The 14,509-nt window shown below is 36.5% G+C and overlaps 1 protein-coding gene across 12 annotated transcripts in view; it reads left to right on the forward strand.

The window, feature by feature from the left end:
- DOCK3 (dedicator of cytokinesis 3) overlaps window positions 1-14,509 on the forward strand; it is a 222,954-nt gene that overhangs the window by 41,180 nt on the left and 167,265 nt on the right. For all 12 annotated transcript variants that reach the window (XR_010373348.1, XM_064454097.1, XM_064454103.1 and 9 more), the window contains exon 5: window positions 169-265. Coding sequence is in view for 11 of the 12 variants with exons in the window: in XM_064454097.1 (XP_064310167.1) it covers window positions 169-265 (97 nt within the window). In the remaining variant the exon portion in view is untranslated. The remainder of the gene's footprint in view (window positions 1-168; window positions 266-14,509) is intronic.

Below are 14,509 nucleotides of genomic sequence, written 5' to 3' on the forward strand. Positions count from 1 at the left end.
TGATAATGACTCTGGAGTTGCTTCAGTGTTAAAACAGACAAAATGTTGCTCTTAAGCTATTTTCCTTTATGTTGAACAAATTCAAGTTCTAGCATTTTACAAATTACTATGCTGGCATTTATTTCTTTCTCTACTTTTTTCTCTGATATTTTCCCCTCTTCTCGTTAGGCAATATGAAACAGTTGTTCCGCTTGAAGATTCAGTTGTGACTGAAGTCACAGCAACACTGCAGGAATGGGCAGTGCTCTGGAAACAGCTGTATGTGGTAAGAACAGCAATCTTCTCATTGTACTTCATTTCCCAAATATATTGGGAGATATATTGCCTGCATTTCAGTCCATTAGGAAAAAAATCATAATCAATATAAGAATTGTTAGTTTCATTTTATCTACTGGGGGGTTTGCTAACTGCAGAATCACTGATCGTGTGAGGTTCGCATAGGCTATGTTGAAAATTTCAGCAGCTTTTAAGTTTTGCCTTCAGAGCTGAAAGCTTCATTGTTTAAAAAAAAACACCAAATTTTAAAGTGTTCTTAAATATGTAAGAAGTAGCATATGTGTTCAGTAGTAGAAGATGGAAGATCACTTTAAGTCCTGTCAAAGACTTCAAGGAATTACTCAGCAGAGCCTATGAGCATTTGTTTTAGCATCTAGAGTTTGAAAGAGGAAGAACTCAAAAGTCTTTTCATACAATTGCTCCTTCCTCTATTAAAAATAAAAAATCAAGATAAATGCTTTGAGTTTTGTACTCATCTTTTTTATATAATTCTCAGTTGCTGCCACATAACGTCACCTACCTCTGCTTTCATATTCTATTACTCTTTTAATGGTCAAATCCCATGGAACAGCAACTAAAAAAAAACCTTACACATTTGAAAGTATTTTTTTCCTGGGTTTTCTTTTTTCCTTTTAGCTTTTTAGATTAGCAATTACAAGCCATAACTGTAGGATTAAGGTCAAGAACTGAGGGTGGTATAAGCATGAATATCCTTTCTTTCCTTATTTTAAAGAAATACTTCTACATAGAGCAGCACCTTTGTTTCCTTCTTTAAATGTGAAGTGACAGTAGGTAAGAAATAAGTCTGGAAAAGATACTATTAAATGAGTCTAGTGTATCTCTAGCATAACCAGCTATATTCAGGAATACCTGCGAAAAGCAATCAAGTCTATTATGAATTCAGTTTTACTTTTGCTGCTCCTACTTCTTCTATGGGGATCATATGCCTGTGAAGAAATTTTCTTGAAAAGTAGCATCCAATCTAATTGGGGCAGGGAGGGGGCATGGCACATGGTATATATACTTTCTTTCATACCACTCTTACACCTCGTACTCCTTGGTTTTTTTTTTCATTTCAAATACTTACCTCTCTGGTATATGTGAATAAAGCGGTCTTTTTTGTTTTCTTCCTGTAAGATTTTTCTCTCTTCCCAGTGTCAGATGAAGAAGGCAACAGTAATACTGACAATGGTATTAAATTGGAGAAAGGGGAATCATTTTACCTACAAATGAGTTACACTTCCTTCCACTAATCTGTTTCTTTTTTATTGTTAAAACTAGTTCCTTGGGGGGGGGGAGAGAGAGAGAGAGAGAGAAAGCTCTAGCTATAAACTTTCATGTAGTGATTTTCTTTCTGGGACTGCTTTCTGTTCTAGCTCATTATACTTATTGCACACAACATTATTGTATTCTTAAATAACAGGAGAAAGAATTCACTGTTTTCATAGAACTTTGGAAGGACACATCTGTTCCATGGCAGGGAGAAATTGGCAGAGCTTTAGAGTAGAAAATAAATTGTTTTGTGGTGGGTTTCTCCAGAAATTATTAAAAAACAAAACATGAAACAACCAAACAAACAAAGAAAAAGACCAACAAAACCAACAATAAAACAACAACAACAACAAAACCAACCAAAAACCAACCCCAAGCCAAACCCAAATATTTTCTAATATAGAAATAATCAGAGAATTGTTTATGTTGGAAGGAACCTCTTGAGATCATCTTCTTCATCCGCCTTCTCAAGTAGAGTAGCTTGTCTAGGACTGCATCCAGTCAGGTTTTGAGTTTCTTGTGAACGGAGACTCCAGAACTTCCCTGGACAGAGCTGTTAGTGTTTGACTACCTTCAGTCTTATGTTCAAGACTACTGGTGTGGTACCATAGCTCTTCTGACATGAAAGAACGATCTAAACTATTTTTAGGTGGGTAACAGAAATTTGTCCCATTTACAAATCGTAAATCTGAAGCCTGAGGAAGTGTACAGAGGTGGGATTAGGATTTTATAATTGGTATTTAGGCTAGAAGCTATGCTGTAAGGTCATATCTTACAATGTATTGAGACTAAATGGAAATACTTGCTTGTTGTTTGTTCAGCACCAGCAGAATTTTTTTAATACGAATCATCTAAGGAATCTAATGAATGTTATTTATCATGCTACTGTGCCTAGTCAGCTTTGTAGAGAAGTTTCTTACTGTAGCAAAAGTTCAGACAGTAGTTCTTACTGCAGATGTTTTCAGTAAGTCAATACCTATAAATGGAAATAGTAGGTACTTCATTATCTAATAATATTGCACTGTAAGACAACTGCCAAACAAAATGTGCAGCATGTCTTAATATCTCTGAACAGGCTGAAATGTTCATCTTATGTTTTTTTTGGCAAAATTCTTACTTAGGTCATTGTTTGAAAGAAGTTTGTTTCAATTAAAAATCCCAAGAAATTGCTATAGTAATATTGTTGAGATACGTTGTAAGGTTTGTATTTGCCTTTCACTTAAACAGTGGGAACTGGAATGTAATACCCAGGGAGCCTGGAGTGTTTAAAACACTGCCTGAAGAGGAATGCTGTGCTGTTCCAAGATAAAGCAGCTCAGATGAAAAAAAAAAATTGGAGGGAGGAGGAGATCGGTGAGAAATGGAAGGGCAAAGTGAAGCACAAATTTGAGAGAGGCAGTTATAGAAAATTAGTTCATGTAAAATACCGGCGATCTTCCTCAGTTCCTTCTGACCACAGAGAGTCCATTCTATTACTAGGAAGAAACTGTGCGTGGGGAAGCTTGAATAGGTTTGAGTTATAAACGTTGTGCAGCAATTTTAGTTTGTAGGTCTGTGAAATATATATTGGAAAGATTGGCCTGAGTTCACTGTTGTAACACAGGGCTGTGATATTCTTGTAATTATTGCTATAAAGGTGAAAGCAAAGCGATAGTCTTAGGAGAACTAGAAGCTGAGACTGTGGAGAAAAAGGCATTTGTGTGCAATGAGTTCCTAAAGGAAGGGCTGTGCCTAAAATGAATTTGAAATAAAGACGTATGGTGTTTTCTTTGCTTTATTGTAATATCATGTATTGCTCTGAGTAGCTGGATTCTTGTATTGTAACCCTCTAAATGCTAACAAAACAATAAGAATTTTGAAAATGCAGGAGGTTTCTCTCAAATTGGAACGGGAAAGGGATACAAATAATGCTGGTATGGAAGCTATCAGAATTTTTTTTCAGGATTTTTGTTATTTATATTGGTTATTTTTTTGTAGTAGTAATGATAATCTACTTAAAAATTCTATCTAAAAATCACCTTTATTTGTTACTTATTAATCACTAATAGAATTTAAATACTTAGTATTTTTAAAGGAGTAAAGATGATATGACTTTTATGGTTCTGGGATGCAAAAAAGCACATTTTTCCCGCTATTTGAATATGTAGTCTGTACACAGATAGCTATTGTGTCATGACACTGGAAAATAAAGTGGTTCTTTCCTTTCTGATCTGCCTGCATGCAGGCTTCTAAGATGCTCACAGAAACAGTAAGATTTAGTGGCTGCTTTCTGTCAAAAAAGGCCACTGTTCTATTTAACCTACTTGGTTTGGATTTTCTTACTTTTCACTGCTGTTGTACAAAATCTTTGGGAGGGAGTTCACAGGAACTGAGTGTTTAAAATCTATACTATGTAACACTGTATACTGATTTGCTTATAATGTGAGTAGGGTTTCTGATAACCATAGCTGGCCAGATGTGTGTGTGTGTATGTATGTGTATTTATGTATACACATACCTACATATCTTGTCACTAAGTTTATGGTCACTGTATCTTGTGTTATTGTTTTGCCTGGCTCAAATAATCTGTATTGTTATTTAGATTAATTTGGACAAGATGCCTGTTTTGTTTCGAGGGAAGTCAAAGAAATTTAAAAGAAGGTTCTACTTATCCTTTCTCACTATTACGAAAGCTCATAAACAAAAAGATGCCAATGATTCCCTTCCTCAGTATTATACTTAATCCAGAGTGGAAGAGGAAAGAAAAATAAGATGATTATTATTATTGATACCACTATGGGAAGCTGAGTTTGTTCTTGTGACTACTCCAAAGGGACAAGGAAGAGAGAGCAGAAATGCAAGAACAAACCTTGGAGAGACTTCTGTAGGCACAGAAGTGGACAAAGATGCAAAATTGCACTCGCTATGGTGAAATGCTGTGTGTGGTTCTCATGTAGTAGCCCAGACCAGTGTATGACTTCCACTGAGACAGAAGAATAATACCAATAAGGTAGATAACTTTCTCCCTTACCCTGTATGTGTTGGTAAGATTTGTTATTTTTGTACCACTTCTAAATAAAGGATCTGCAAGTTCTCTGTAAGCTTTAGTTAATTAGGTCAAACAAGACTCCTGTGAGTTGTTAAGTCAGCTAAAGAGATAGCTGAAATTCACAGTTGGAGCGTAGTAGCTATTTTAACAGTAAAAAAAATTCCTCAGAGTTTAAGATGTGATGTGAGGATTATTTCTGTTGAAATAGCAGATAACTGTAGAGAGACCAAACATAATTGCCCAATTTAGAATTTGGTCAGATCAGTAAAGGTAATTTGCTACTTCTATACAGGAGGGGAGAGAGGGGAAGAACATGTCTTCTCCTTTAGTTTTAGGAGTAAGACCTAATGGCATTGGGAATAGATGGAATTTTTGCCAGCTGAGTTGGAAACAAATTTCCTATTGGCTCCTTTTAAATTTTCTGGGAATCTTATCAAGTAAAAGAGAGTGGGTAAAAGAACTTGATACAATTGAAGCTGATTTGGGTGTTTTGGTGTCCCTAAAATTGAAGCGTTGTTTCAAAACTCATCTTAAAAAAAAATGCCATTCACTAATGTAGTTTTCTCTTGTATTGGAATATTTTATGAGACATTTTTACTTAGTGAGTTGCCTTTTGCTTCATATTTGATAAAACATGGAACTGCTGATGCATTTTCTAAACTCTGTAGACAGAAAAAAGTGTGATATGATCTAGAACAAGACACTGCATCTGAGGTCTACTTCAGAAGGACTCTCTTGAAGGAATAGGATGGAAAACCAAGGCTGAGCATATTTTGTACACACTTACAGTTCTGTGCAAGCAAACTCCTAGAGAGTTGAGGTATTTGTTCTGAGACATATGTACAGAGATAGTATTGCACTTATATGTGGCCCTCTTTCCATTTTCTGAGTAGTTTTCAAGGTTACCTGCAAAGAGGAAAATCTTTTAGGGTGATTTTTCAGGCACTGTGAAGGAGACATCTAAAAAGAATCTTAAGAGCTTGTCTGGCCCTAGTTGACACTAACAGAGAGACTCAAAGTTATCGCTTTATTATCCCATGTCCTGTATTCTAATGTTCGGCAGTATTATGGATATTTTTATATCTTTCTATGGTTGGAGTGAAGGATGGCTCTTCACAGAGTGGCCAGAAACTCAGATATAAGTTTGAGGCAGCTGATAGTCTTCTTAAGTGCTGCACAGAATGTACGGGAAACTAAGAGTAAATATTTCCATTTCCAATAGTATCTAGTTCCTCAGTTTTTCAAAGGGAATGGTGTGCTGGGAAAACATGATTGCTTAGCAACCTAATCAGTGGCTTTTAACAGATTTGTCTTTTAATTACTAGAAAATACTTGAACATTTTTCTTTGTTTTGAAGGGTACATGCAAAATGATTTGGGGAATGCAGAATGATGAACACTACAGTGTTGTATGTATAAGGTGGATATTTTAGTAATTTGGTATGTTCAGTCATGGAAGGGGAAGCTGGAGATAAATCACAGAACCATAGAATAGCCCAGGTTGGAAGGGACCTCGGAAGATTATCTGGTCCAACCTTTCGTGGAAAAGGGTGCCTCAACGAGATTATCTAGCACCCTGTCCAATTGCATCTTGAAAACCTCCAGTGATGGGGACTCAACCACATCCCTGGGGAGGTTGTTCCAGTGAATTATTGTTCTTACCATAAAAAATTTCTCTCTCATGTTGAGATTAAACCTCTCCAAATGCAATTTATACCCACTGTCCCTTGTTGTCTCTGTGTGGCTCCTTGTGAAGAGAGAGAGTCTCCATGCTCTTTGTAGCTGCCCTTTAAGTACTAGAATACTGTGATGAAAGGTCCCCTTGAGCCTTCTTCTCCAGGGAGAACAGACCACACTCCTTTTACCTTTCCTCATAGGGCAGGTTCTCCAGCCCTTTGATCATCCTCATGGCCCTCCTTTGGACCATCTCCAGTCTGTCCACATCTTTCTTGAATTGTGGGGATCAGAATAAAGAGCACAATATGGAAGTGTCACAGTGTGGTTTATGTCTGCTCATTGCCTTACGCACTTAAAAATTTTTGTACCTAAAATTGTAGGCTTTTACACCACTTACATATGTTGTCATTGGAAAGTCAAGTAAAAGTCCTTCTCATGCTTTGTTAAAATGAGACTTGCATTTACATAAATTTAATAGCTATGGTTTCCTGGAGGTCTTTAGTGGGTGTCATGACATCTACATTTCTTCTTTGGTGAAACAGTCCTAATGTAGAAACTACACTTAATATTTATTAGGTCACTTCCAGAAAATGCTGTCCATTTCAGTACATCTCCCTATTAGCACTAACTTGCTGAAGTGCTTCATATTTTAAGATTATAATGCGTTCCCTTACTTACTATATTTCCCTTCTTATTTTTAAGAGACTTAATGCAATTGGTCTCTTGTAGTGATTTGTGGAAGTCTGGGAGCTTTAAGGAATTAGAAGTAGGCATAAAGTTTTAGGAGAGTAAAATAAGATTATTTTGTAAGCAAGAGTTATATCATTAAAATTTGAAAAATTGCAATCATTGGCTTGAAAATTATTTCCCTTTGAAGACCATGGAACTCATGGCTACTTTATTGGATTTAAGGAACAGTATAACAAGTATACAAGTATATACAAGTATAACTGCAATATATGCAGTACATTTCACCTTTCATTTACTTCCACATATAGATTCATTGTATCATTTAAGATTATTAGGATCAACTAGACAGTGCCTATGTATTTTCAAACAAACAAAGAAAAGGTTGACTAATAAACCAAAAACTGCAAAAATCAGACTGTATGGGAGGAATATATGTTTTGAGTTACCATGGAGATGGTTAGATTTCAATATATTTTAAAAATAAAGGCAGAATTAAATGTAAGTCACCTTCTGGTGTCCTTGGCAAATCCTACTGTGATAAACTATGTGCAGGGTGTTTTTATAATTTCTTACTTTGTAGGAGAATGTTATTTAGTCATTGATATGGGAGGTTAATATGCATTTTTATTTTGGTAAATAGAAGAGAATAGCTGCCTTCCCAATACTGAAATTCATAGCAAATTGTGGCGGGATTTGGAGTGGGGGTTTTTGAGATTAATTTTACATTTTTGAATTATTAGCTGGTTTGTAGTTAACAAAGAGCTCTTTCCTTTTAGAACAACATCCAGTCTACCGCATGCTGAAAACAGTATAGATATAAAGTACATGTGCAATATTAAAACATGGGAATTTGATTTTACTGAATGCTGGTTTAATGCCAGCTTTGAACAGACAACCAGCAAGGAAACGGAACAGAATTTACTCTGGGGAAACCAGTGGCTGACCTGCAAATGCTTTCAAACTATTTTGTACTGTAAACATACTGAATGCTTAATTACATTAGGCTAGGGAAAGAAGATTTTAATCCAAAAATCCAGACAGGAGTTTGAGGGTTTGTTCATCTGTGACTGGAGAGGCTCACCTGGGTTGTCCCCAATATGATGATATGACAGAATTACATTTGAAATAGAGGCAAATGATAGTGTTGTTTGAGTTTAGTCTTACAAAGATGTGTTTTGAGGAAACATGGCAGTTTGTTTTGGTTTTGTTTTTAAAGAACAGAAAATTAGAGAAGAAGGGGGAAAAAGGGGGGATAGGGGAGGAAGCTAGCAATCTGGCTTTTTGGAGTGAGTGAGTAAGCTTGTGTGCCTGTATAACAGAGCTTAGAGGGAAAAAGCCTGATTATCCCTAGGGGGTATTTATTGTAACTAAAAAGACAGTTTGTTGGATTTCATTTTATAGAAGACTTCTTTTATTTTAATAGAAAAGCAAAGACATCTGTCCTTTTGGCAGCCTTTATGGCACTGTTGTCCATGTGGTATCAAGACGCGTCCTTCAGTCTTAGCCTGATTTGTGTTACTTTCTGTTGTTCCTATCCTTAAGACAGAGAAGAAAAGGTAACAAACATATAATAATTATAATTCTTAATAATTATTGTAATTTTAAGATCTATCTATTTATAACACAATTATGTTTTCGAAGGGGAGTAAGTAACAGTTTCATGAGTGGGAGGGGTAGAAAATCAGCCTTATGAGAATTAGTGTACACACTCTCCTTGTGGCTGGAGTGACAGAGAACACGGTAGCTGCAGCAGTGGGCAGCCAGCATTGCCCTGCCAAATTTGATTAGTCTCTGCATTGTTGCATTTGGCTGTGCAGGAGGTAATGGTTGATTATTGTGTCCTTCTAAAACAGGAATAAAAATGCATCTTAATTTAAAAACTCAGTGGTAAGTCTCGCAAATGGATAGATACTTAATTTTGCATTAAGTATTAAGGTGAAAGTAGAACATTTAACAAGATTATTAAAGATCTGTTTCTCTTCTCATGTTTCAACTTCCAGTTACATGATTGTGGATATATTGTAGAGGTAATTGATAAATAAAAACTGTTAGAAAAGTATAAGTAGGATTGCAAAGGCAAGTATTCAAAAAACAGGGAAATGCCTGTATTCTCAGTTTAGTCTACTTTTTTTCTGTAACAGATATGGTAAGACCTTTAATTTTGTGGTCATTTACCATATGGTATATGGTAATAAGGCTGTAAACCCCCTTTTTTCTTCATGAGTGTGACAAAGACTTCCAGAAAGAGGGAGAGCTACTCTTAATGAAGAAAATGCAGTTTTTCCCTCAGAGAGGGTTGTGACTTTCCATTTTCCATGTTGATATTATAGGAGTTATCACAAGCTAGTTGCAGAAAATTAGGGGACACTTTTATACTCTAAGTTCTCTGTAAAACCAAGATAATATTCCCTAGTCTTGCATGTATTTTCACAAGAATGTTGTGGGTTTGAAGCACTTAGATGCTGAATGTTATGTAGAAATCATTAGGAATGGGGAATATCCGCCTTCATGGAAAGGCTTGAATAAGTTTTATAAACTGAGCCCTCAGAACCTTACATTTTGCCACAAATTAAAATCTGGATGGTTGTTCATTAATTGGTCAAAATAAAGAGGGGTTCCACATTTGGTCATACAATTAAAAACCTCTTGTAAAGCATATGCACAGGAGCCAGGGCTAATTTCAGTTATTGTTTATCCTCATTTTCCTGAGTGCTTCACTTTTTCTTTGAGTAATTTTCTCATAAAATATGTTTTTTGTGAATGTTGGAGTGAAAAAGGGGGGAAGAAACATAAAATTTATCTTTGTAAACCACTCGCATAATTTCTTAAATTGATTGCATCTTAGTTCTGAGCTAACAGTGATTCATGGCCTTTGGAGAAATGTGTCCTCCTTTCAGAAATTATTCTGCCTGTTTCCCCGAGTTTTACTGTTTAATAGAAGTTATCATACTGTGTTTTACACATAAAGAATGTTTAAAATACAAGGAATATGAATAAACAGTAAGAAATTGGGAGAGGTTTCTGTGAGAGAACTGTTAACTTCTTGTGTTTTGTGTCCACCTTCCTATAAATTTTAAGGTGGCTTTGTTTTGTTTCATTTTTTTTAAATTTAGAAGCAGAGCCCTGTGCTAGCTGATTGTTCATAGATAGCTTTGGTTTTAGTTACAAATCCTGATTAAATATTAAAAAAATACTGATTGCCAAGTTTGATTTCAAAGTCTTTAGCTGCTACTACTGCTATTGCTGTACTATACAGTAGAAGCTTCTTCAGGTAGTGAAGATATTTTATGATTGTACATTTTCCCCTAAAAATACCATACTGCCTTAGAGGAAAAAATAAATCCATCAGCTGATATGAAAGTTAATTCCAAAAGGTAAATTAATTTAGGGCACCCCGAATGTTTATAAAACAGATACCCATTTCTTTTTAGTGCCAGTACTCACTGCCACTAATAGCTCCAGATCCAATGTGTTTAGATGAGATCCAGTACATATTACAGAAAAAACTGTTGCTGAAATAGTGGAAAAAATAAATCAAGTGTAGGATTATATGATTTTTCTGATAATAGCCACTGATATACGTGTACCTCTTTGTATCAGTGGCTTCCTGTTGATATGGTCTCTAGTTCGTTTTCCTTCAACAGAGATGCATGCTGCTGCTAATAGTTCCAAAAGGGACAGCAAATGCTAAAGGTATAGGTACACTACTCAGCCAAATACTGCACCTTGCTGAGAGTGGCTGTTATACAAGCGAAGGCGGAGACGCAGGGAATTAAGGAACCTTATTCTAGGGGTGAGGGGGGAAGTAGGGGGTCCAAAGAAATTGAATTGCTTTTTAATCTGGTATTTTAAGTTCACTCTTTTGCTCAAAGTTTTATCCTCAGCATAAAATTGCATGTACGTGTGATTTGTCACGAGGGTTTCTAGGGCTAATATAACTATACTAATTCTTTCTTTTCACTGTGTTTTTCATGGTGAGTGAATTTTGGAATGTCATAGAATCAGAATGATTTAGGTTGGAAAAGGCCTTTTAAGATAATCAAGTCCAACTGGTAACCTAACACTGCCAAGTCCATCACTAAACCACGTCCCTAAGTGCCATGGCTACACATCTTTTCAATACTTCCAGGGATGGCACCTTAACTGCTTCCTTGGGCAGCTGTTCCAATGCTTGACAGCCCTTTTGGTGAAGGGTCCATGAGCTGAAAGGACTTTTCATAAATTTGGAAGATCCCGAGTCCCAAGTTCTTTATCTGAAGGTTGGTTTTTTGGTTTGGTTTGGTTTTGTTTCAGCAAAACGACAGTAGTATGAATTCAAAGACCTATACATAGTGGGGGAAATAGTGATATCTTTTATGTTCTTTGCCATTTGAGCATTAGCTGTTTGATCTAAACTAAATTGCAGTTGATGGAGCAGATTTCAGTTTATTCTTTAGGATATGTCCTGAGAGGTGATGGGGAATTTGTGAATGCTTGCTCTGTAGTCCGTGCAAGAGCAGGCATTCAGAAATGAAGCTGAGATTGCATCCTTTCAGAAGGAAAGGGAGACTTACTTAATATCTATTTGGACTTTTCAAGCTGATGTAAGCGGGCACTGCTGCAGAAAGAGGCAGTTTGTTTCCCTCCTGTCCCCTTCCACCCTGTGACCCATTCCCACCCTGTCCTTTCTGGCAACACTAGCAGTTGTTTAGACAATGGGTGAGTGGACTGAGGCACTGCACATTCCTGTGTTGTCACTGATTAGGGGGAGTTTGAGCTTCTCTTTTGTTTAATGCAGTAGTTAATGTAACAGTCCTATTAGAAGGTATAGATGTTTATCAAAGATGCAGGTTTATAATTATTATATTACTGTAAGTCTTGAAGTATCTAGTTATTTTAAGTGATTTTACGAAAACTGTTAAATGGACTCATTACTTTCTTATTAGAGGGATGTGCTTGGAAACCTGCTCAGATAGGTTTTAATGGATTTCTAAAATGCACATAGAATACTGGCTTATAATACTAAAAGAAAGTTAACTTATTTTCTGGGGAAACTGAAAAAGAGGTTTCTTGTTAATGATGGTTTCTGTGTGTTTACTAATGAAAAAGAAAGGTGTAAACAAACAAGTGTATGGCAGGCTTTCATGAATGTGTTGGTAGAGTTAAATGAGTTAATGAAATTACTGTAAATAAAAACATTAATTATGGAATATTTGGTAGAATGGAAGAAAGGGAAGAAGAAAATAAGATCTTAACCACTGTGGTGAGTTTTTTGGGGGTGGTTGTTTTTTTTTTAATAACAACCAAATAACTTTATGGGTATTGTGTATAGATATTACTAGTATCTTCATTTTATTTAAAAGTATGATATACAGAGATGTTTTAGTTATTACTTGGAGAGACACTAAAGACAGTGAAATGGGGAAATCCTGTTGCCTTTCAAAAGAGGAAAATATTGCAATCAATCCAATGCTAAGAAGATACAAACTAGAGGTAAGGTTTCTGTCAATTTTTGTCTGGCCCTTGCGTCACAGAATGTAAACAGAATGGCAGTTTGTTTTAGGGGAACTGGCAGTATTACTGACAAGTTTAGAATTGGGACGATGATTTTTAATGAGCCAGTTAGCCTTGTTGTTGGATTTTGGTGTCATACTCTGAAGTAGCTGCTGAGTTTGCTGTCTCAGATCTGACGATAATTGCAAGCATGGCAGCTCTCACTGTGTAATACTGTTGGCTGTCATCATGTAAATCTACATTAGAAACACATCTAAATGCAAGTATTCAATTTAAGACTTACTCCATTACCACTAGCATAGTAGTCTAGAAATAATATAATTGTGGTTTCTGTTGAAACCAATGGCATTGCTGTGTTAGATGAAGCACAGAACAGTTGTATTGAAATAGTTGCAGAAAGAGGAAAGACAGATGTTAGGCACACTTCCTTATTTAACAAATTCTCCTGTGTGAAACAATCTAAAATAAATCCTTTATCCTTGTCAGTTTTATTTATCCTAGAAAAGCCATACCCTGTTTTAAGATGTAATTTTTTAGTACCTTTGTTCTTCATTTCACTACCATCTTTCAGGGTTTGTTTTGTAGGTAGATCTGGGAAATACATAACTAGGTAGCTCACAGGCATCACCAAATAAGCTAGAATTTTCTTACATGGGCAATAAGCTGAAACATTTACACATTGTGTGTGACTTTCTGATGCAAAAAGTGGTACTATCTCATTGTATTGTTACAAGATGATGTGAAATTTGATACTGTTGGGTTTTTTGGGGGTTGTTTGGGGTTTTTTTTTTTGTAAAACATTATTGTGCCATGAAAAACACTGTATTTCTGATGGTGTTCTCCCATTTTTATTAGAGGAAATCAGAAAGCTATACTTTACGAATCATCTGTTGTTAGAGGTCCTTAAGTTGGCGTGGCCAGGGCCTTCTGAAGGGTGTCCCTTTGAACAGACAATCCTCTTTCCTTTCATTCTTTCTTCTACTCCCCTGCCTTATTATGTTTAATCTCTTTACCAGTTCTAACTAAGTCCAACCAAAAAAAAAATAATTAATTTTCTTGGAAATAAGTGGCAGTGTAGAGGGAAGAAATGTAATTTTATTGCTCCTGCCATAAGAAGGGCTACAGTGCAATTTCAGCCATATTGTGAAGCAGAAGGTAATTCAGACAGGAATGAGCTTTGAGAAGCCAGGCTTCATAATGTATGCTGCTTATTGCACTTATGTATATGCTAGTGTCTGTATGGCTGTGCAGTGGGAATTATCTGGCTGAGTGCTAACCATCTTTAATTCTATTGCTGTTTTTCTAGCAGATTAGATTCTGGATGGGGCTCACTGTAAAAGCGCCAGCCATGGTGCATGGAAAGGAGACAATAGGTTCAGACAATGAGGGGTTTGAGACTACTTGCGTTTATTCAGCAACATGTATTTCTGGTCGATTAAACTGGCTGTACCACAGTGTTACATTTTAATGTCATAAATGAGCAGTTACTCAGGGAATTGCCTCCCTTGACCTTCTTGCTAATACAGCTTAGTGTATGGCTGGTCTTTGCTGCAAGGACAGTATTGCTGGCTCATGTTCAGCTTCTTCACCATGATCACCAGGTTGTCTTTCATAAAGCTGCTGCCTGCCCTTGTTGTATAAGGTTATTCTATCCCAGATGGGGAGGACTTTGTATTTGCCTTGGAAGAACTTTATGAAGTTCGTGTTGGTCTATTTCTCCAGCCTGTAAGAAGCTCCCCTGAATAGCAGCCTCCAGTGTGGTGACTGCTCCCCCAGGCTTGGTATCACCTGCAAAGTGTCCAATACCACACTCTATTCCAGTAACCAGATTGTTAGTAAAGATGTTGGTACACTGAGGGATGCCACTAGGAACCAGCCACAAGTTGGTCCATGTTCTGTTGATGACCACATTCTGAGCATGGCAGTCCAGCCAGCTTTCCCCCCAACTGACAATCCATTTCTCCAGTCCATATTTCACCAATGTGGCTTATAGCACATATTCTGCAGATGATGTGCCCTGGCTGTCTCAGGCCAATTATATTTTCTGACCTCAAATCTTCAAACTGTATAGCTG

Source organism: Phalacrocorax carbo, chromosome 6, assembly GCF_963921805.1.
Source record: "Phalacrocorax carbo chromosome 6, bPhaCar2.1, whole genome shotgun sequence".
NCBI lineage: Eukaryota > Metazoa > Chordata > Aves > Suliformes > Phalacrocoracidae > Phalacrocorax > Phalacrocorax carbo.